This window comes from Anolis sagrei, chromosome Y (assembly GCF_037176765.1).
Source record: "Anolis sagrei isolate rAnoSag1 chromosome Y, rAnoSag1.mat, whole genome shotgun sequence".
In the NCBI taxonomy this organism is placed as follows: domain Eukaryota; kingdom Metazoa; phylum Chordata; class Lepidosauria; order Squamata; family Dactyloidae; genus Anolis; species Anolis sagrei.
Window position 1 is genome coordinate 51,072,261 of NC_090035.1, and position 23,860 is coordinate 51,096,120.

The window sequence follows — 23,860 nt, forward strand, 5'->3', positions numbered from 1 at the left end:
CTATACAGAAGATCTGTATAGGAAGGATAATAATATCGAGGATAGCTTTGACGGTGTGGTGAATGAATTAGAACCAGACATCCTGAGGAGTGAGGTTGAATGGGCCTTAAGAAGCATTGCTAACAACAAGGCAGCAGGAGATGACGGGATCCCAGCTGAACTGTTTAAAATCTTAAAAGATGATGCTGTCAAGGTGATGCATGCCATTTGCCTGCAAATATGGAAAACACAAGAATGGCCATCAGACTGGAAAAAATCAACTTATATCCCCATACCAAAAAAGGGAAATGCGAAAGACTGCTCAAACTTCCGTACAGTGGCCCTTATTTCTCATGCCAGTAAGGTAATGCTCAAGATCCTGCAAGGAAGACTCCAGCAATACATGGAGCGAGAGTTGCCAGATGTTCAAGCTGGGTTTAGAAAAGGCAGAGGAACGAGAGACCAAATTGCCAATATCCGCTGGAGAATGGAGAAAGGCAGGGAGTTTCAGAAAAACATCTACCTCTGCTTCATTGACTACTCTAAAGCCTTTGACTGTGTGGATCATAATAAATTGTGGCAAGTTCTTGGTGGGATGGGCATACCAAGCCACCTTGTCTCTCTCCTGAGGAATCTGTACAAGGACCAAGTAGCAACAGTCAGAACTGACCACGGAACAACAGACTGGTTCAAGATTGGGAAAGGCGTACGGCAAGGCTGCATCCTCTCACCCAACCTTTTTAACTTGTATGCAGAACACATCATGCGATGTGCGGGGCTGGATGAATGCAAAGCTGGGGTGAAAATTGCTGGAGGAAACATTAACAACCTCAGATATGCAGATGACACCACTCTGATGGCCGAAAGCGAGGAGGAGCTGAGGAGCCTTCTAATCAAGGTGAAAGAAGAAAGCGCAAAAGCCGGGTTGCAGCTAAACGTCAAAAAAACCAAGATTATGGCAACAAGAATGATTGACAACTGGAAAATAGAGGGAGAAACCGTGGAGGCTGTGACAGACTTTGTATTTCTAGGCGCAAAGATTACTGCAGATGCAGACTGTAGCCAGGAAATCAGAAGACGCTTACTTCTTGGGAGGAGAGCAATGTCCAGTCTCGATAAAATAGTGAAGAGTAGAGACATCAGACTGGCAACAAAGATCCGCCTAGTCAAAGCCATGGTATTCCCTGTAGTCACCTACGGATGTGAGAGCTGGACCTTAGGGAAGGCTGAGCGAAGGAAGATCGATGCTTTTGAGCTGTGGTGTTGGAGGAAAGTGCTGAGAGTGCCTTGGACTGCGAGAAGATCCAACCAGTCCATCCTCCAGGAAATAAAGCCCGACTGCTCACTGGAGGGAAAGATACTAGACACAAAGTTGAAGTACTTTGGCCACATCATGAGGAGACAGGAAAGCCTAGAGAAGACAATTATGCTGGGGAAAGTGGAAGGCAAAAGGAAGAGGGGCCGACCAAGGGCAAGATGGATGGATGGCATCCTTGAAGTGACTGGACTGACCTTGAGGGAGCTGGGGGTGGTAACGGCCGACAGGGAGCTCTGGCGTAGGCTGGTCCATGAGGTCACGAAGAGTCGGAGACGACTGAACGAATGACAACAACAAACTATAAATCCCAGCAGCTTCAACGGAGGGGGGTGGGAGGAGGAGGAGGAGGAGGAGTGCAGGGGTGGAGCCTCGGTGGCTGTGGGTGGGGCTTCAGTGGAGGGGGGTGGTAGGAGGAGGAGGAGTGTAGGGGCAGGGCCTCGGTGGCTGTGGGTGGGGCTTCGGCGGAGGGGGGTGGGGGGAGGAGGAGGAGTGCAGGGGCAGGGCCTTGGTTGCTGTGGGCGGGGCTTCGGTGGAGGGGGTTGGGAGGAGGAGGAGGAGCAGGGGTGGGGCCTTGGTAGCTGTGGGTGCGGCTTCAGTAGAGAGGGGTGGGAGGAGGAGTGCAGGGGTGGGGCCTCGGTGGCTGTGGGCAGGGCTTCAGTGGAGGGGGGTTGGGGGGAGGAGGAGTGCAGGGGTGGGGCCTCGGTGGCTGTGGGTGGGGCTTCGGCGGAGGGGGGTGGGGGGAGGAGGAGGAGTGCAGGGGCAGGGCCTCTGTGGATGTGGGTGGGGCTTCGGCGGATGGGGAGGGAGAAGGAGGGGTGCAGGGGCGGGGCCTTGGTTGCTGTGGGCGGGGCTTCGGTGGAAGGGGTTGGGAGGAGGAGGAGGAGTGCAGGGGCGGGGCCTCGGTAGCTGTGGGCAGGGCTTCGGCAGAGAGGGGTGGGAGGAGGAGTGCAGGGGTGGGGCCTCGGTGGCTGTGGGCGGGGCTTCGGCGGGGTTAGGAGGAGGGACGGTTTTGACAGGGGGGAAGGGGGGACAGGGTTAGAAGGGGGCGGGGTTCGAGGCGGCATGGGGGGTTAGATGAAGGAGGAGGGATGGTTTTGACAGGGGGAAGGGGGTGGGCGGGGTTAGAAGGGGGCAGTGCTTGGAGGCAGCGTGGGCGGGGTTAGATGAAGGAGGGGAGGAGGGATGGTTTTGACAGGGGCGAAGGGGGTGGGCGGGGTTAGAAGGGGGCGGGGCTTGGAGGCGGCATGGGCGGTGTTAGGAGGAGGAGGAAGGATCGTTTTGACAGGGGTGAAGGGGGTGGGTGGGGTTAGAAGGGGCAGGGCTTGGAGGCGGCGTGGGCAGGGTTAAATGAAGGAGGAGGGAGAAGTTGCGTCACGTGTGTGGGCGGGAAGGGGGTGGGGAGAAGTTGCGTTGCGTGTGTGGGCGGGAAGGGGCGGGGGAATTTGCGTTGTGTGTGCGTGGGTGGGAAGGGGGCGGGGGGAAGTTGTGTGTGTGTGTGTGGGCGGCGACGTGTTCATGCTGGGCGGGGCGAGGGAGGGAAGTGCGGAGGGTGCGTTGGCTGTTTGGCCATGTGCACGCGCGCACCGGGGACTTTGTGCCAGTGCGCATGCTCAGTTGTTTTGCCATTTTATCTGTGTGTTGTTGTGTTGTTTTTAATTTGGAGTGGATTAGTTTGTACCTAGTGGGTTGTCCTAGGGGCATGGCAATTTTGGTTCAGTTTTGTTGGGTTTTTTTAGAGTTTTGCTGTTCCATTGGACGCCCCTAACAAATTTATAGATATAGATGTGAAACTCTTCCAATGGCCTACTGTGAGGTAAACTTGGAGACAATGCTGGTAGGAAAAGACCATTGAACTCTTTATGTTTACATAACTTCCTAATTGCCTCAGCAGCCCATACTTTTGTGTACACCGGACGTAACCTATAATCCTATTCTGGACTATTGGCCTATTGCCTTAAACTAGGCATGAACAAACTTTGGCCCTCCAGGTGTTTTGGACTCCCACAATTCCTAACACCTGGAGGGCCTGCCTTAAACCATTTAGTCAATCTTGCCCCTTTCCTCCTGGGAGGACACTCCAAATGACCCCAGCTTCAAATGGACAAAGAACAGCTCTTCATTTTTCCAGCCACAAGATTCTGCCCACTTCTGACATCACAGGGAGTCCCTACTTAATGAAAGCTCAGATCCTATCTTGGCCATTTCTGAGCCAATCAGAGGAAGGAGTGGGTCCTTTGAATGGCTGTCAAATGGATAAAATGCCTTGCACTGTATTGAATGGTTAGGCCTAATTCCTTTTGAGTGGAGGCTCTGTATCAGACATCCTTTGAAGCCGAAAAGTAATAGACTTCAGCTCCTGTTGCTTTCACACACAGTTTGAATGTTGACCTGGTTTTAAAAGGTAGCTGAATTTTGGCTTCACTAGCAGTATCTTTGCTTTGGTATACTAGTCACCTATTCTTAGTAAAGGATTCTAGAGGCAGCTGTTATTTCCCTTATATATTGTAGACAGGCATAGATAGCATACTAGAGAATTTGTTCCTGGTTCAAAGAAATGCAAAACTACAAGTCCCACAATTCCCTGGAATTGAGACATGGGAGTAAAAGTGATGTCAAACTGCATCACTTCTGCAGTGTAAATGCATATGATGCCGAGGGCACCCCAGGCCGCTGCTTTCAGGCTGATCTGACCAGCCACAGGGAGTTCCGCAGTTCCTGGATGCCCAGTTGGGCCAACACCGATGAAATGTGCCTCAGAAGCAGCCTCAACCAGGGACTGTTTGCAGCCTTGTGCTTCTTTGCTTCTTTTCCCAGTCCAAACAATGTAACCAATCCCTAAATAAAGTCTAATTGAATTGTAACCTTTACCTCTTCAGAATGATACTTTGTGATCATGGTGTCTCCCCTGCCAGGCACAAATGGCCAAAATATAAGGACTTGCTAAAAAAAGAAAGAGGAGAAATGATTCTGAAATCACAGGAGGAACTAAATACACTGGATCAAAAAGTGTAATGGTTGGAATATTGGGCTATCAAAGAAAAATATAAAAACAATAGGATGATAGGCTTCAATAAAAAAAACTTCTGAGATAATATAATGGAATCAAGAAGGAACTTAATAACAAAGATATATAAAAAACTGCTAGAGTGGAAGCTGGAATCTAAGGAAGATAAGAATTACAGAAAGAGATGGAATGGAAACATTCGAAGAAACATAAAACAAGAGGAATGACAAAAAAATCTGGAGAGAAAAATTAAAATATACCTACGCTATTGATCTGAAGGAGAATTGGGTGAAGACAGCCCATTGGTGATATATGACCCCGAAGAAGTTAGGGAAATGTTACAAAAATGTCAACACAAGCTGCTGGAAGTGTAAGGAAAAGGAAGGCTCATATTTTCATATATGGTGAACCTGCAAAAAGGCTAAGGAATATTGGAAAGGAGTTCAGAAAGAATTACAAGAAATTTTAAAGATAAAGATTCTGTGGAAGGCAGAATTATTTTTATTAGGAATGCATGAATTAAAAATAGAAAAAAACTCCGACAAAATTCTTTTTTAAATAACAACGGCAGCAAGGATCTGCTATGCCAGAAGGTGGAAACAAAAGGAAATACCAGATGAAAATGAGAGACTAACAAAAATACTGGAAATAAAGAATATGGACAGGCTCACCTTTCTTATATCAAAAAGCAGAGGAATGAATATGAAGGAAACGAATTGGGAAAAAGTGATGGAATATTTTAAACAAAGGAATTAAAAGATTCTGATCTAATCAAGGAATAGAAGAGGGGAAGGAAGAGGAAGAGAAAGAATATGAGGAGAGAGGAGAAAGAAAGGAAGAGGGGAAGGGTAGCAGAGGAAAGAAAGAAAACAGACCTCTGGAAGATCCCAGGAAGTCGAAAACAACCCTTTTATTCTATTCTGGTTTTTAAATCTATACTCATTCTATTGGACTCTTTCTTCTTCTTCTTTTCTCGGTGGTAGCTCTTTCCTCTCTCTTTCTAGTAGCTTTGGCTACATATTTCTATTTTAAATGTAAACCAGAAACTCAATAAAGATTATTTATATATATAAAAAACCAGAATGATACTTTGTGTCTTTTTCTTGACTCATTCAACTAAAAAGCATGAATTTACCTTTTCTGGGCCACGGGAGACCGCCGACCTGCCAGAAAAGCCGAATCTGTTTTTCTTCAAACCGGGGATACGGAAACCCCTCGTGCCCCCATATCCGCGAGTTGACGGATTGACTCCATGGTGCCATACTTTTCCTAGCTAAATTCTAAAACTATCTGCTATCTCGCTTTTTGCATTTCAGGTTCCTGCGCTCAGGGAATAATCTTTTGAATTTTAAGAATATATTTAAAACAGGTGATTGTCAAATCCAAGCCTCGCTACTGCTGCGCTGCTTCTGCCATCGTTGTTTCTTTATCCTTCTGGAGCCCCTCGACCCGGAGACTTGATGTGGTCACCACATGAGGCTTTCGGGGAGCAGATCAGTCGCCTGGCTCCAGATCCTGGAAAGAGTTAGTTTTCCAAGGACCAAGGACAAGCTTCCACCTCAGTGCTGCAGGGCTCTGTATCTCGGCTCAGTGGAATCATCAGATGCCTCATCATGATTTTTGGACATTTTTGCCACACATTATGGACCTTTTTCCCTTCATGGACATACTTTTGCCTATGAATCTTCCTGAAATAAACTATGAAATTATATTGAGCCATGATCAAGGCTCCTATCAACTTCCCTATGGTGCACTGGGGGGAGGGATAAGTGGATATGATTTCTATAACATGATTTTTGTATTTCTATATTTCTTCCCTGTGTGTCTGACCCTTTTCTGATCCTTTTGCCCCATTCCCCTTTTGGGAAAAGCGTGTATATATATATATATATAGGAAGTTGCCCTGATGCTGGAAGGGAAGAGATTAACAATCAAAAGAACCCCTATCAAAAGGCATTTCTTGCATGGACGATAACCAAAGTTGTGCCCCCTGACCTCGGAGGATTTGACCACCAAGGGCGGGGGGGGGGGGGTGGCTGCTTGGCAAACCTTGATTATATTTCAATAGGACAAGGGGAAGTCTTCGGAAAGCTTCCCCCTCCTAACCTGTCACCCATTCAAATCTCTCATAGAAAACATCTACCTAAGTTTCACCAATTGTTCCTCTGTCATAGCGTAAAAGAAAAACCTGGATTATGGCAATGTTTATCTTAATCAATCTCCAAACAATAGTGAGGCTTAGCTCGTAGACCATTTAAGACTCGCCAAGCCCCTTGGACATTTTCTGATACCATAATCCACTCAAGAATGCATTGTATTCCTTTGTCCTGCCTCCCTCCCTCCTTATTCGCTGGATCGCCGAGGCGGCGGAAGCCCTCTGATTGGCCCAGGCACACCACAGAAGCTCTGTGATTGGCCGGGGCGCTCAAAGGGTGGACGAGGCTCCCAGCTGTTGCCGTGCCGGCCAATCACCTTCGAGCTGGAAGGAGGGCGGGGAGCGGGAGATTCAAACCACACAACTGTTTTTCTATAAAAATGGCATTTATTTGTACTCATGCATGCTTAGCTTGGCAAATGATCGCTGCTCTGCATCCTTTTCAGCTGAATCGCTAATAAATTATATCGGTGGCCCTTTCTTCAACTTTGGTGAGATTCTTTTTGAGAACCTAGGGAAAAGAAAACATTTTAATTCGGGCTTCTCTTGCTCACCAATGTAGCGATCCTTCTTTGGTGGGGCCGCAGGGTCTCTCCTCTTGGACTAGACCCTTTTAAATTCCCTATCGACTTTACATAGACCATCAAGGTTTAACTCAAGATTTAAGGCATTAGATGGTAGGGTTGTGCAATTTTTTCTTCGTTGTCGTAAGTCGTATCAAATTTGTTTTATTCATGTTTATGACGCAATATCTGACAGGTGGACATGGCCCACACTAAAAACGTAAAAATCGAAACTTACCCAATATTTTTTCATTTGCATTTTGTAAATCTCGGAAGCTTCCCAAAGCCAGTTTCATTTTCAGCACAAGGAAGCAAAGCAACACCAAAAAGTCTGCCTTTCCTCTTTAAATTACTGACTTCCCACCATTAGGCGAAAGAAGCAGCAAGTAGAAGGCAGAGTTTTCTGGGGAAAAGACTGAGAGCACAGAATTCTGGGAAATGTAGCATTTCTCAACCTGGGGGTTGGGACCCTGGGGGGGAGGGGTATCATGAGGGGGTGTCAAAGACCACCAGAAAACACAGTATTTTCTGTTGGTCATGGGGGTTCTGTGTGGGAAGTTTGGCCCAGTTCTATCATTGGTGGGATTTGTAGGCGATTCATTATAGGCAAACTATAAATCCCAGTAACTACAACTGCCTAATGTCAAGATCTATTTTCTCCAAACTCCATCTGTATTCATATTTGGACATATGGAGTATTTGTGTTGAGTTTGATCCAGATCGATCATTGTGTGGATGTAGGTGAACTACAACTCCAAAGCTCAAGGTCAATGCCCACCAAACCCTTCTAGTGCTACGCTATTAAGCTGTATTTTTGACATTGGAGAGAGATTGGCTGGTGATTGTCGGAAGAGCACTTTAGTTTTTTTCAACGTTCAATGACAGGCCAAGTCTCCCGTATGCTTCTGCAAAGGTGTTTAGTGTGGCCTGTAGGTCTTCTTCTGAATAACAGACTATGTTATCATCGGCATATTGGAGTTTGTAACAGATGTTGTTGTGACCTTGGTTTTGGCTTTCAGTCTGCTGAAGTTAAATAGCTTGCCATCTGTCCGATAGATGATTTCCACTCCAGTGGGAAGCTTCCAATCAACACGACTATTACTTGCACCAGGACAAGGAGTTGTGCCATTATTATTCCCACCCAGCTACTCTCCTAGCCAATTTCCACCTCTGACTTTTTAACTGTGGTAATAAGTTTAAAAAGCCGTTTCCCCAAAGAAGCATGCAATACCCAGATGTGGTTCCCTTTTCCTTTCAGGCTCGCTTTCATTCGTTCCCTCCTGTCTTCTTCGCTCCTTAATTGGCTGGCTCACTTTTCCAGGGCCCTTCACGTGCAACCTCACCTTCCTCTTTTTTGATTGGGTCTCCTTCCAGTCATTTCTTCGGTCCTGATCTCTATTGGATCCCTGTCAGTCATAAAGAAAGGCGGAGCCTGTACTAGAAGGCCGAACCTTCGCCTCTTTCTACCTTTGGTACTTGGATTACGCGAACCTTTATGTCCGGATCTTATTAGCCGGAAGACGCGTCAATCAACCGAAATGTCAAAGTAAGAAGTAGAAAGCAACCTCCCCCCCTCCCTTTTCCTTCACTTACATTGGTTGGGCTTCGAAACTGCCTTCATTCTCTTCCGAATAACCATTGGGCGATGGAAGGATCAATCCAGCATCGCCTTATTATCACAGGCTGCTCTAAACGCCGTTCTAATGAATGGACGGGATGGAAAAAAAGGGGGCGGGGAGTTTACGTTTCCGCTTCCCCATTGGTTCTTTCCCCTGCCTTTCTTCCATCTCGGATGGTAAGCCTGATAAATTCCTGTGTGTGGATTGGCTCGCGGGTGAAAGGTGTCGGGGCGGAGGGAGAGAGGGCGGTGAGGAAAGAGGGAGCGACCCGAAATTATTCTGTATGTCTTTGTTTCCTTGTCTCGCGGGGAGGGACGGAAAGCCGTAGGGGACAAAGAGCCGTGGGCGAAGCGGCTCCTGGGGCCTTGCGCGCGGGTTGGGGCGGCTGTGAGCGAGCGGGAGAGCGAGCGGGGCGCGAAGACGAAGGAGGCCGAGGCCTGCTTGGTTCGCCTCGGGCCTGGAGAGAGGATGAAGCGCCGGAGCGCCGACTGCAGCAAACTCCGGCGGCCGCTCAAGCGGAACCGCATCACCGAGGGCATCTACGGCAGGTAAGGCCCACGCCCGCCGCGCCTCGGCCTGCCTCCCTTCCCTTCCGGGCCATTGTCTCCAGGGCGAGCGTTCCCCTCACGCTTTCAGGGAATGGTGGGGCGGGGAGAAGGCGTCGCACAATCCTCAGCGGGGAAGAGACCACGAAAGGCCGTCTAGCCAGGCATGGGCCAACTTGGACCCTCTCTCCAGGTGTTTTGGACCAACTCACACAATTCCTAACAGCCTCAGACCCCATCGCGGCTGAGGAGGGTAAGGAAGGGGCCCGAAACTGTGAGGGATTGTGGGAGATGGAAGTCCAAAACACCTGGAGGGAAGGCCCAAGTTGGCCCATGCTTGGGCTAGCCCAACCCTCGGTTAACCCAGTTCAAATCAGATATTGTGGGATTTTCTGCCTTGATATTGAGGGTTATATGGCTGCGTGGAAGGGCCCCAGGTGGAATCTACTCCCCTGTCATTATAAATAATAATAATAAACGTTGGGTTGTTGTAGGTTTTTTCGGGCTATATGGCCATGTTCTAGAGGTATTCTCTCCTGACGTTTCACCTGCATCTACGGCAAGCATCTTCAGAGGTAGTGAGGTCTGTTTGAACTAGGAAATTTGGGTTTATATATCTGTGGAATGACCAGCGTGGGACAAAGAACTCTTGTCTGTTAGAGCTAGGTGTGAATGTTTCAACTGACCACCTCGATTAGCATTTGATGGCCTGGGCAGTGCCTGGGGCAATCTTTTGTTGAGAAGTGATTAGATGTCCTTGTTTGTTTCCTCTCTGTTGTTTTGCTGTTGTAATTTTGGAGTTTTTTTAATACTGGTAGCCAGATTTTGTTCATTTTCATGGTTTCCTCCTTTCTGTTGAAATTGTCCACATGCTTGTGTATTTCAATGGCTTCTCTGGGTAGTCTGACATGGTGAAACATTCACATCTAGCTCTAACAGACAACTTGGTACATAGACCTCTCGTGACCCACCTTATGTCCTGGTGTGGTTTGGCCGGGGATGGACAATGGATAATGGGACTTGCAGTATCTTTGCTCAATTCTTGAGACCACTGCAACCCTCGTGCAATAACCGATCAAGACCAAACTTGGCACACAGACCCCCTTGACCCACTCTACATCTCGATGCTGTTTGGAGAAGGAGGGACAATGGATGATGGGACTTAAAGTGCAGTTCAGGGCAGAATGGGCCACTGATGATGGGATTTGCAGTACCTTCACTAGATTCACTTCCCACAAAACATTGTAGCCCCTACAAATCACAGACCAGGCCCAAACTTGGCACACAGAGTACTCATGGCCCACTCTACATCCTGATGCAATTATAAGGGAGATGGACCATGGGTGATGGGGCTTGCAGTATCTTTACTCACTTACTGAAAACACTGTGACCCTCATCCAATGACCAATCAAGGCCAAATTGGCACAGAGAACCCATAACCCACTCTACATCCTGGTGCACTTTCCAGGAGGACAGACCATGGATGATGGGACTTCAAGTACCTCCACTCCCCAAGACTTCTGCAATCCACATCTAATGACCAATCAAGACCAAACTTGGCACACAGAGCCTCCATGACCCACTGTACAACCTGCTGCAACTTGGAGGACGGTTGACCGTGGATTATGGGACTTTCAGTACCTTCACTCACTTACTGAAACCACTGCAATCCTGAACCAATGACTGATCAATACTAAACTTGGCACACAGAGCCCCCATGACCCAACCTACATCCTGTTTCAGTTTGGAGGAGGGTGGACTTTGGATGATGGGAATTACAGTACCTTCAGTAACTTACTGAATCCACTGCCAGCCTCATCCAATGACTGATAAAGACCATATTTGGCACAAAGAGCCCTCATGACCCACTCTATATCCTGCTGCTGCTTGGAGGAGGGTGGATCATGGATGATGGGACTTCAAGTTCCTTCACTCATTTCCTGAAAACAATGCAGCCATTATCCAATGACCAATATAGACCAAACTTGGCATACAGAACTGCCACTACCTACTTTCTCTAATAACCCGGGCAGCGCCGGGTCCTCAAGCTAGTATACATATAATAAAAGTCAAAGTTTGTATGCGGACAAAAGTGTGGCGGTGTGGCGGTGTATGTGCCAGCATTCCGATTGGACAGCCTGAAAGTTCCAAGATTCTGATTGGCTGCCACTGTGGTACTATTTGCATATGGTCTCTGATTGGCCAGCTGCAACAGGAGCCCCTGGTGGAGAAAAGGGTTCATGACAGAAACAGAGACATGAGAGAAGGAAATTTGCATATGCTCTCTGATTGGCCAGCTTCAATTCCAAGATTCCGAGATGACAAAGAGAGGAAAGGAAAAGGCCAGGGGCTCTGTCAGAAAATTACCAATACAGAGCAAACTTGGCACACAAAGTCCCCATGACCCACTCTACATCCTACTGCAGTTTGCAGGAGGATGAACAATGGATGATGGGACTTGCAGTACTATCACTCACATTCTGAGACCACTGTTAACCTCATCCAATGACTGATCAGGACCAAACTTGGCACATAGACCTCTCATGACCCACCTTATGTCCTGGTGTGGTGTGGCTGGGGATGGACCATGGGTTATGGGACTTGCAGTACCTTTGCTCAATTTTTGAGACCACTGGAACCCTCATCCAATTAGCGATAAAGACCAAACTTGGCACATTGAGTCTCCATGATGCACTCTACATCCTTGTGCAATTTGGACGTTGCGCCATGTACGATGGGACTTGCAATACCTGCACTCCATTCCTAAGACCATTACAACGGTCAACAATGATGGATCAGGACCACAATTTACACAGAGAGCCCACATGACCCACTCTATATCCTGGTTTGGTTTGGAAGAATTTGACAATGGATGATGGGACTTGCAGTCACTTCACTCTCTTCCTGAGACCACAGAGACCCTCGCCAATGACTGATCAAGACCAAACTTGGCACACAGAGTCCCCATGACCCACTTTACATCCTGGTGAACTTTCGAGGAAAACAGACCATGGATAATGGGACTTCATGTACCTCCACTCCCTTCCCAAAACTGCTGCAACCCTCATCTAATGATCAATCAAGACCAAACTTGGCACACAGAGCCCCCTTGACCCACTCTACATCCCAATGCTGTTTGGAGAAGGAGGGACGATGGATGATGGGACTTCCAGTACGGTTCAGGGCAGGATGGGCCACTAATGATGGGATTTGCAGTACCTTCACCCGATTCACTTCCCACAGAACATTGTAGCCCCTACAAATCGACCAGGCCCAAACTTGGCACACAGAGTACTCATGGCCCACTCTACATCCTGATGCAGTTCTAAGGGGGATGGACCATGGATGATGGGACTTGCAGTATCTTTAATCACTTACTGAAACCACTGCGACCTTCAAACAATGCCCAATCAAGGCCAAATTGGCACACAGAGCCCCCATAACCCACTCTACATCCTGGTGCACTTTTGAGGAGGAGAGACTATGGATGATGGGACTTCAAGTACCTCCACTCCCCAAGACTGCTGCAATCCACATCTAATGACCAATCAAGACCAAACTTGTCACACAGAGCCCCCATGATCCACTCTACATATTGCTGCAGTTTTGGAGGAGGGTTGACCATGGATGATGGGGCTTTCAGTACCTTCACTCACATTCTGAGACCACTGTTAACCTCATCCAATGACTGATCAATACCAAATTTGGCACATAGACCTCTCATGACCCACTTAACATCCTTGTGTGGTTTTGAAAAATTTGGAGATGGGTGATGGGACTTGCAGTAACTTTAATCACTTTCTGAGACCACTGTGACCCTCACAATGACTGATCAAGACCAAACTTTGCACACGGAGCCCCAATGACCCACTCTACATCCTTGTGGGGATTGGAGGAGGACAGACAATGGATGATCGTTCTTCAAGTACCTCCACTCTCTTCCCAAGATTGCTGCAACCCTCATCTAATGACCAATCAAGACCAAACTTTCCACTCAGAACCCCCATTACCCTATCGACATCCTGGTGCAGATTCGAGGAGAGTGCAACATGGATAATGGGACTTGAAGTAACTTCACTCAGTTCCTGAGACCGCTGCAACACTCATCCAATGACTGATCAAGACCAAATTTGGCACGTAGAGTCCCCATGACCCACCCTATAAACCTGGTGCAGTTCAGAGGATTGCCCATGGATGATGGGACTTTAAGTAACCTCACTCACTTACTGAACCCACTCTGACCCTTATTCAATGACCAATAAAAATTACACTTGGCACACAGAGCCCTCATGACACCTTCTACATCCTGCTGTGCTTGGAGGAGGGTGAACCATGGATAATGGGACTTGCAGGACCTTCACTCACTTCCTGAAACCACAGCAACATTCATCCAATTACTGATAAAGACAAAATTTGTGACACAGAGCCTCCACGATCCACTCTACATCCTACTGCAGTTTGGAGGAGGATGAACCATGGATGATGGGACTTGCAGTACCATCACTCACTTTTTGAGACCTCTGCGACCTTCATTCAATGAGTGATGAAGACCAAAGTTGGCACATAGACCTTTCATGACCCACTTTACACCCTGGTATGGTTTGGATGGGGATGGATCATGGATTATGGGACTCCAAGTAACTTGACACAATTGCTGAAATCACTGCAAACCTCATCCAATTACTGACAAAGACAAGACTTTGCACACTTTGTCTCCATGATGCACTCTACATCCTGCTATGGTTCAGAGGAGGATGCACCATGGATGATGAGAGGGATCACTGAGACCCTTGCCAATGACTGAACAAGACCAAACTTGGCACACAGAGCCCCCATGACGCATTCTACATCCTGGTACACAGAGCCACAATGACCCACTCTACATCCTGGTGCAGTTTGAAGGAGTACAGACTGTGGATGATGGGACTTCAAGTACCTCCACCCCCTTCCCAAGATTGCTGCGACCCTCATTAATGACCGATCAAGACCAATCTTGGCAAACAGAGCCCCCATAACCCACTCTACATCCTTCTGCAGTTTTGGAGGAGGGTTGATCATGGATGATGGGACTTGCAGTACCTTCACTCCCTTACTGAAACCACTGCAACCCTAATCCAATGACTGATCAAGACCAAACTTAGCACACAGAGCCCCCATGACCCACTGTATATCCTGCTGCTGTTTGGAGAAGGTTGGACCATGGATGATGGGACTTCAAGTACCTTCACTCACTTCCTGAAAACAATGCAGCTGTTATCCAATGACCAATAAAGACCAAACTTGCCATACAGAACGCCATTACCCACTTTCTCTAATAACCTGGGAAGCGCCAAGTCCCCAAGCTAGTCGATATCTATATCTATATATATGTCTACAATAAAAGTCAAAGTTTGTATGCGGAGGACAAAAGTGTGGCGGTGTGGCGGTGTATGTGCAAGCATTCCGATTGGACAGCCTGAAAGTTCCAAGATTCTGATTGGCTGCCACTGTGGTGCTATTTGCGTATGGTCTTTGATTGGCCAGCTGCAACAGGAGCCCCTGGTGGAGAAAAGGGTTCATGACCAAAATGGAGACATGAGAGAAGGAAATTTATATATGCTCTCTGATTGGCCAGCTTCAATTCCAAGATTCCGAGATGACAAAGAGAGGAAAGGAAAAGGCCAGGGGCTGTGTCAGAAAATTACCAATACAGACCAAATTTGGCACACAGAGCCCCCATGACCCACTCTACATCCTACTGCAGTTTGGAAGGGAATGAACCATGGATGTTGGGACTTGCAGTACCATCACTTACATTCTGAGACCGCTGTTCACCTCAACCAATGACTGATCAGGACCAAACTTGGCACATAGACCTCTCATGACCCACCTTATGTCCTGGTGTGGTGTGGCTGGTGATGGACCATGGATGATGGGACTTGCAGTACCTTTGTTCAATTCCTGAGACCACTGCAACCCTCATCCAATGACCGATAAAGACCAAATTTGGCACACTGAGTCTCCATGAAGCACTCTACATCCTGGTGCAGTTTGGAAGAGGATGCACCATGGACGATGGGACTTGCAATACCTGCACTCCCTTCCTTGTGCTATTTGCTGGAGGACAAACCATGGATGATGGGACTTCAAGTACCTCCACTTCTTTCCCAAGACTGCTGCAACCCTCATCTAATGTTCAATCAAGACCAAACTTGGCACACAGAGCCCCCATGACCTACTCTACATACTACTGCAGTTTGGAGGAGGATGAACCATAGATGATGGGACTTGCAGTACCTAAACTTACTTTGTGTACCTTTGCTCACTTCCTATAACCACAGAGGCACTTATACAAATACCAAGAAAGACCAAACTTGGCACAGAGAGCCCCCATGACCCACTCTACATCCTACAGTTTTGGAGGAGGGTTGAACAGGGATGATGGGACTTGCAGTACCTTTAATCACTTACTGAACCCACTACGACCCTGAACCAATGACTGATAAAGACCAAACTTGGCACACAGAGCCCCCATGACCCACTCTACATCCTGCTGCAGTTTGGAGGAGGGTGGATCATGGATTATGGGACTTGCAGTACCTTCACTCCCTTACTGAAACCACTGCAACCCTAATCCAATGACTGATCAAGACCAAACTTAGCACACAGAGCCCCCATGACCCACTCTATAGCCTGCTGCTGTTTGGAGGAGGGTGGACCATGGATGATGGGACTTCAAGTATTATTATTATTATTATTATTAACTTTATTTGTACCCTGCTAGCATCTCCCGAAGGACTCGATGCGGCTTACACGGGCCGAAGCCACAAAACACAATACAATAGAAAACATAACACAGCAATAAACAAAGCAAATCAAACAATTAAGCAAAATAACCACAATGACAATACATCAAGACACTATTAAAACTGGTTCGGCCAGCGCAATGGGGTACAGGGTTAAAAGTGCTGAGATGGCAGGAGGAACGTAGGATTAAAAGTGCGGTGTGCAGCAACATTAGTTGTGCTAAAGTGCATCTAGGACTTGAGATGGGGATTCCTAATCTGCAAAGGCACATCGGAACAACCAAGTTTTTAGGTTCCTTCTGAAAACTGCCAGAGTAGGGGCCTGACGAAGCTCTTTTGGAAGGGCATTCCAAAGTCGGGGGGCCACCACAGAGAAGGCCCTGTCCCGCGTCCCCACCAAGCGCGCTTGTGATGTAGGTGGGATCACGAGCAGGGCCTCCCCAGATGACCGGAGCGAGCGTGTGGGTTCGTAGATGGAGATGCGGTCACGCAGGTAGGGTGGTCCCAAACCGTTCAGGGCTTTGTAGGTGAGCACCTGCACCTTGAATTGGGCTCGGAAAATAAATGGCAGCCAGTGGAGCTCCTTGAACAAGAGGGTTGACCTCTCTTGATAATGAGCTCCAGTTAGCATCCTGGCTGCTGCCCGCTGGACCAATTGTAGTTTCCGAGCCGTCTTCAAGGGCAGCCCCACGTAGAGCGCATTGCAGTAATCCATTCTAGAGGTGACCAAGGCGTGGACCACCCCGGCCAGATCCGCCTTCACGAGGTACGGTCGCAGCTGGCGCACAAGTCTCAGTTGTGCAAAGGCCCTCCCGGATACCGCCGACACCTGGGCCTCAAGTGTAAGCGAAGAATCCAGGAGGACACCCAAACTGCGGACCTGTGGCTTCAGGGGGAGTGTAACCCCGTCCAACACAGGTTGCCACCCTATACCCCGATCCGGTTTACGATCGACCAGGAGGACCTCTGTCTTGTCGGGATTGATCTTCAGCTTGTTCTTCCTCATCCAGATCGACACAGCGGCCAGGCACTCGTCCAGCACCCGAGAAGCCTCCTTGGAATTAGGTGGAAAGGAGTAGTAGAGTTGTGTGTCATCCGCATAGAGATGGCACCCAACTCCAAAACTCCAGATGACCTCTCCCAGCGGTTTCATGTAGATGTTGAAGAGCATGGGCGACAAGATAGATCCTTGCGGGACCCCACAGGTCAAAGGCCAGGGGTCCGAGCAGGCGTCTCCCAGCTTCACCATCTGGGTGCGTCCCTCCAGGAAGGACCGGAGCCACGACAAAACCGTGCCCCCAAGGCCCATCCCAGAGAGTCGTCCCAGAAGGATACCATGATCGATGGTATCGAAAGCCGCTGAGATGTCCAGGAGAACCAACAGGGTCACACTCCCCCTGTCCAGCTCTCTGCGGAGGTCATCCACCAAGGCGACCAAGGCTGTCTCGGTGCCATGACCAGGCCTGAAACCAGACTGTGCCTGATCTAGGTAGTTGGTATCATCTAGGAAGCCCTGGAGCTGCGAGGCGACCACCCGCTCCAGCACCTTACCCAAGAAAGGGAGGTTGGAGACTGGCCTGTAGTTATTCAGCACCGTGGAGTCAAGGGAAGCTTTTTTGAGGAGTGGACGAACCACTGCCTGTTTCAAACCAGATGGAAAAATCCCTTGCTCCAACGATGCATTGACAATCAATACAAACCAGTCAACCAACCCCTCCCTGGCTGATTTAATGAGCCAAGATGGGCACGGGTCTAGGGGTGAGGTGGTCGCCCTCACAGCCCCAAGAACCTCCTCCACGGTTTCAGGAAGAACAAGCCTAAAAGAATCCCACAAAGATGGACAAGCAGGTGCCTCCGTCACCTCCTCTGGCACTGCGATGGAAGTGGAGTCAAGCTCGAGACGTATCTGAGCGACTTTATCTGCAAAATGGTGTGCGAAATCGCAACACCGAGCTGCTGGGTCATCAGTGAGCTCCTCCACCACAGATGGGTGGAGGAGTTCCCCCACGACCCGAAACAGCTCCGACGATCTATTTGCTGCAGACGCTACACGGGTGGTCGTGAATGATTTCCTGGCCACCCGTATAGCCACGGAGTATGCCTTCAGAGAGGCTTTAGCCCGTGCTCGATCAGACTCGACCCGAGATTTCCTCCATTTGCGCTCTAGCCCCCTTCTCGCATGCTTCATCACAGTCAGCTCCCCGGTGAACCAGGGAGATGGCCTGTCACGGCGCAACGAGATGGGGCGTTCGGGTGCGATCGCATCTAACGCCCTGGACATCTCCCCATTATAGAGAGTCACCAAGGCGTCGATGGAATCGCCAGGCTCCAAGGCAGGAAGAACCCCAAGATTCCTCAGGAATCCATCCGGATCCATCAGTCTCCTGGGGCGGACCATTTTAATCTGTCCTCCACCCCTGCGGAGGTTGAGAGTCGCAGCAAGTCTAAAACTGATCAGATAATGATCAGACCATGACACTGGAAGGATATTTTGATCTTCCACTCTAATCATTTTGTTGTCCGCCACAAAAACAAGGTCAAGAGTATGTCCAGCTTGATGAGTGGGACCAGATATTATTTGTGACAGCCCTATGGTCGTCATGGTGGCCATAAAATCCTGAGCTGCACCAGAAAGGGTGGTCTCGGCGTGGATGTTAAAGTCTCCCAGCACCACCAGGCGCTGGGAGACCAAGGCCGAATTAGAGACCACCTCCGCTAGCTCAGACAGGGAAACTACTGGGTCACGGGGTGGGCGGTACACCAGCAGGAACCCCACACTGTCACGGCCCCCCACTTTCAAGTGGACACACTCAAACCCAGAAGCCTGCGGGACAGCGCATCTGATCACGGCGATGGATTGCCGAAAGACTACTGCGACCCCTCCTCCACGCCCCCCTTGTCTGGCCTGCTGATGCACTCCGAAACCTGGTGGACACAACTGAGTGAGATTTACTCCCCCCAGCTCGTCCAACCAGGTCTCGGTGATGCATGTACCTTCACTCATTTCCTGAAAACAATGCAGCTGATATCCAATGACCAATTAAGACCAAACTTGGCATACAGAACCGCCATTACCCACTTTCTCTAATAACCTGGGAAGCGCCGGGTCCCCAAGCTAGTCTATATCTATATCTATATCTATATCTATATCTATGTCTATAATAAAAGTGAAAGTTTGTATGTGGAGGACAAAAGTGGGGCGGTGTGGCGGTGTATGTGCCAGCATTCCGATTGGACAGCCTGAAAGTTCCAAGGTTTTGATTGGCTGCTGCTGTGGTACTGTTTGCATATGGTCTCTGATTGGCCAGCTGCAACAGGGGCCCCTGGTGGAGAAAAGGGTTCATGACAGAAACGGAGACATGAGAGAAGGAAATTTGTATATGGTCTCTGATTGGCCAGCCTGAATTCCAAGATTCCGAGATGACAAAGAGAGGAAAGGAAAAGGCCAGCGGATGGGTCAGAAAATTACCAATACAGACCAAATTTGGCACACAGAGCCCTCATGACCCACTCTACATCCTACTGCAGTTTGGAAGGGAATGAAGCATGGATTTTGGGTCTTGCATTACCATCACTTACATTCTGAGACCGCTGTTAACCACAACCAATGACTGATCAGGACCAAACTTGGCACATAGACCTCTCATGACCCACCTTATGTTCTGGTGTGGTTTGGCCGGGGATGGACCATGGATTATGGGACTTGCAGTACCTTTGCTCAATTCCTGAGACCACTGCAACCCTCATCCAATGTCCGATAAAGACCAAACTTTGCACAGTGAGTCTCCATGAAGCACTCTACATCCTGGTGCAATTTGGACGATGGGACTTGCAATATCTGCACTTCCTTCCGAAGACCATTACAACTGCCAACAATGATGGATCAGGACCACAATTTACACAGATAGACCGCATGACCCTCTCTACATTCTGGTGCGGTTTGGAAGAATTTGTCAATGGATGATGGCACTTGCAGTCACTTCACTCCCTTACTGAAATCACTGCAACCCTAATCCAATGACTGATCAAGACCAAACTTGGCACACAAAACCCCCATGACCTGCTCTCCATTCTGGAGCACTTTGGAAGAGGGTGGACCTCAGATAATGGGACTCACAGTACCTTCACTAACTTCCTGAGACAACTGCAAGTCATATAAATAACTGATAAAGATCAACCTTGATACACAATTCCTTTCTCAAATAACCTGGGCAGCGCCGGGTCCCCAAGCTAGTATATAATAAAAGTCAAAGTTTGTATGCGGAGGACAAATGTGTGGCGGTGTGGCGGTGTATGTGCCAGCATTCTGATTGGCCAGCCTGCAGCTGTGGTGCTATTTGCATATGGTCTCTGATTGGCCAGCTTTACAGGAGTCCCTGGTGGAGAAAAGGGTTCATGACAGAAACGGAGACATGAGAGAAGGAAATTTGCATATGATCTTTGATTGGCCAGCCTCACTTCCAAGATTCCGAGATGACAAAGAGAGGAAAGGAAAAGGCCAGCGGCTGGGTCAGAAAATAACCAATACAGACCAAACTAGGCACACAGAGCCCCCATGATCCACTCTACATCCTACTGCAGTTTGGAGGAAGATAAACCATGGATGTTGGGACTTGCAGAACTGAGACCGCTGTTAACCTCATCCAATGACTGATCAGGACCAAACTTGGCACATAGACCTCTCATGACCCACCTTATATCCTGGTGTGGTTTGGCCGGGGATGGACCATGGATAATGGAACTTGCAGTATCTTTGCTCAATTCTTGAGACCACTGCAACCCTTGTGCAATAACCGATCAAGGCCAAACTTGGCACACAGAGCCCCCTTGAGCCACTCTACATCTCGATGCTGTTTGGAGAAGGAGGGACGATGGATGATGGGACTTCAAGTGCGGTACAGGGCAGGATGGTCCACTGATGATGGGATTTGCAGTACCTCCAACCGATTCACTTCCCACAGAACATTGTAGCCCCTACAGATCACTGACCAGGCCCAAACTTGGCACACAGTGTACTCATAACCCACTATACATCCTGATGCAATTCTAAGGGGGATGGATCATGGATGATGGGACTTCAAGTACCACCACCCCCCAAGACTGCTGCAATCCACATCTAATGACCAATCAAGACCAAACTTGGCACACAGAGCCCCCATGACCCACTACATATTGCTCCAGTTTTGGAGGAAGGTTGACCATGGATGATGGGCCTTCAGTACCTTCACTCACATTCTGAGACCGCTGTTAACCCCATCCAATGACGGATCAAGACCAAACTTGGCACATAGACCTCTCATGACCCACCTAACTTCCTGGTGTGGTTTGGAAAAAAATTGGAGATGGATGTTGGGACTTGCATTAACCTCACTCACTTTCTGAGACCACTGAGACCCTCGCCAATGACTGATCAAGACCAAACTTGGCTCACGGAGCCCCAATGACCCACTACATCCTGGTTCAGATTGGAGGAGGACAGACCATGGATGATGGGACTTCAAGTACCTCCAATCCCTTCCCAAGATTGCTGCAACCCTCATCTAATGACCAATCAAGACCAAACTTGGCACACAGAGCCCCCATGACCCACTGTACATCCTGCTGCAGCTTGGAGGAGGGTTGGCCATGGATGATGGGACTTGCAGTACCTTTCACTAACTTACTTAAACCACTGCCAGCCTCATTCAATGATCGATAAAGACCATATTTGGCACACAGAGCCCACATGATCCACTCTATATCCTGCTGCTGTTTGGAGGAGGGTGGACCATGGATGATGGGACTTCAAGTTCCTTCACTTACTTCCTGAAAACAATGTAGCAGTTATCCAATGACCAATATAGACCAAACTTGGCATACAGAACTGCCATTACCCACTTTCTCTAATAACCTGGGCAGCGCCGGGTCCTCAAGCCAATACGCCGCATACAAACTTTGACTTTTATTATTTACTAGCTTGGGGACCTGGCGCTGCCCAGGTTATTAGAGAATGCAGCATGGATGATGGGACTTGCAATACCTGCACTCCCTTCCTAAGACCATTACAGTTGCCAACAATGATGGATCAGTTCCACAATTTACACAGAGAGCCCATATAATCCACTCTACATCCTGGTGCGGTTTGGAAGAATTTGACAATGGATGATGGGACTTGCAGTCATTTCACTCACTTCCTGAGACTCTTGCCAATGACTGATCAAGACCAAACTTGGCACACAGAGTCCCCATGACCCACTCTACATCCTGGTGCACTTTCGAGGAGGACAGACAATAGATGATAGGACTTCAAGTACCTCCACTCCCTTCCCAAGACTGCTGCAACCCTCATTAATGTCTGATCAAGACCAAACTTGACACACGGAGCCCCAATGACCCACTCTACATCCTCGTGAGGTTTGGGGAGTACAGACTACGGATGATGGGACTTCAAGTACTTCCAGTCACTTCCCAAGACTTCTGCAACACTCATCTAATGACCTATCAAGACCAAACTTGGCACACAGAGCCCCCAGGACCCACTCTCCATCCTGGTGCAGTTTGGAGGAGGATTGACCACAGATGTTGGAACTCACAGTACCTTCACTAACTTCCTGAGACCACTGCAAACCATATAAATAACTGATAAAGACTAACCTCGAGACACAATTCCTTTCTCAAATAACCTGGGCAGTACCGTTTCCCCAAGCTAGTCTATGTATATAATAAAAGTCAAAGTTTGCGGCAGACGTGTAGCGGTGCGAGCGGAGGAGTATGTGCGAGCTTTCTGATTGGCTGCCGCTGTGGTGCTTTTGCATATGGTCCCTGATTGGCCAGCTTCAAGAGGAGCCCCTGGTGGAGAGAAGGGTTCATGACAGAAACGGAGACATGAGAGAAGGAAATTTGCATATGGTCTCTGATCGGCCAGCCACAATTCCAAGATTCCGAGATGACAAAAAGAGGAAAGGAAAAGGCCAGGGGCTTTGTCAGAAAATAACCAATACAGACCAAATTTGGCACACAGAGCCTGCAAGACCCACTCGACATCCTACTGCAGTTTGGAGGAGGATGAACCATGGATGATGGGACTTGCAGTACCATCACTCACATTCTGAGACTACTGTTAACCTCATCCAATGACTGATCAGGACCAAACTTGGCACATAGACCTCTCATGACCCACTTTACGTCCTGGTGTGGCTTGGCCGAGGATGGACCATGGATTATGGGACTTGCAGTACCTTTGCTCAATTTTGAGACCACTGCAACCCTCATCCAATTACCGATAAAGACCAAACTTGGCACACTGAGTCTCCATGACGTACTCTACATCCTTGTGCAGTTTGGAGTAGGATGCACAATGGACGATGGGACTTGCAATACCTGCACTCCCTTTCTAAGACCATTACAACTGCCAACAATGATGGATCAGGACCACAATTTACACAGAGATCCCGCATGACCCACTCTACGTCGTGCGGTTTAGAAGACATTGTCAATGGATGATGGGACTTGCCGTCACTTCATTCACTTCCTGAGACCACTGAGACCCTCGCCAATGACTGATCAAGACCAAACTTGGCACACAGAGTCCCCATGACCCACTGTACATCCTGGTGCACTTTCGAGGAGGACAGACCATGGATGATGGGATTTCAAGTACCTCCACTCCCCAAGACTGCTGCAACCCACATCTGATGTCCGATCAAGACCAAACTTGGCACACAGAGCCCCCATGACCTACTCTACATCTTACTGCAGTTTGGAGTAGGGCATACCATGGATGATGGGACTTGAAGTACCTCTACTTGCTTTCCGAGAATGCTGCGACCCTCAACAATGACTGAACAACACCAAACTTGGCACATAGACCTCTCATGACACACTTTACTCCCTGGTATGGTTTGACTGTGGAT

At 48.6% G+C, this 23,860-nt stretch overlaps 1 protein-coding gene across 1 annotated transcript in view; it reads left to right on the forward strand.

Annotated features, from left to right (window-relative positions):
* The first annotated feature begins 8,868 nt into the window (after window positions 1–8,868).
* The window catches only part of LOC137095312 (macoilin-like), a 393,189-nt gene continuing 378,197 nt past the window's right edge, over window positions 8,869–23,860 (forward strand). The window contains exon 1 of the mRNA XM_067461783.1: window positions 8,869–9,186. Within this exon, the coding sequence (XP_067317884.1) occupies window positions 9,107–9,186 (80 nt within the window). The 5' untranslated portion in view covers window positions 8,869–9,106. The remainder of the gene's footprint in view (window positions 9,187–23,860) is intronic.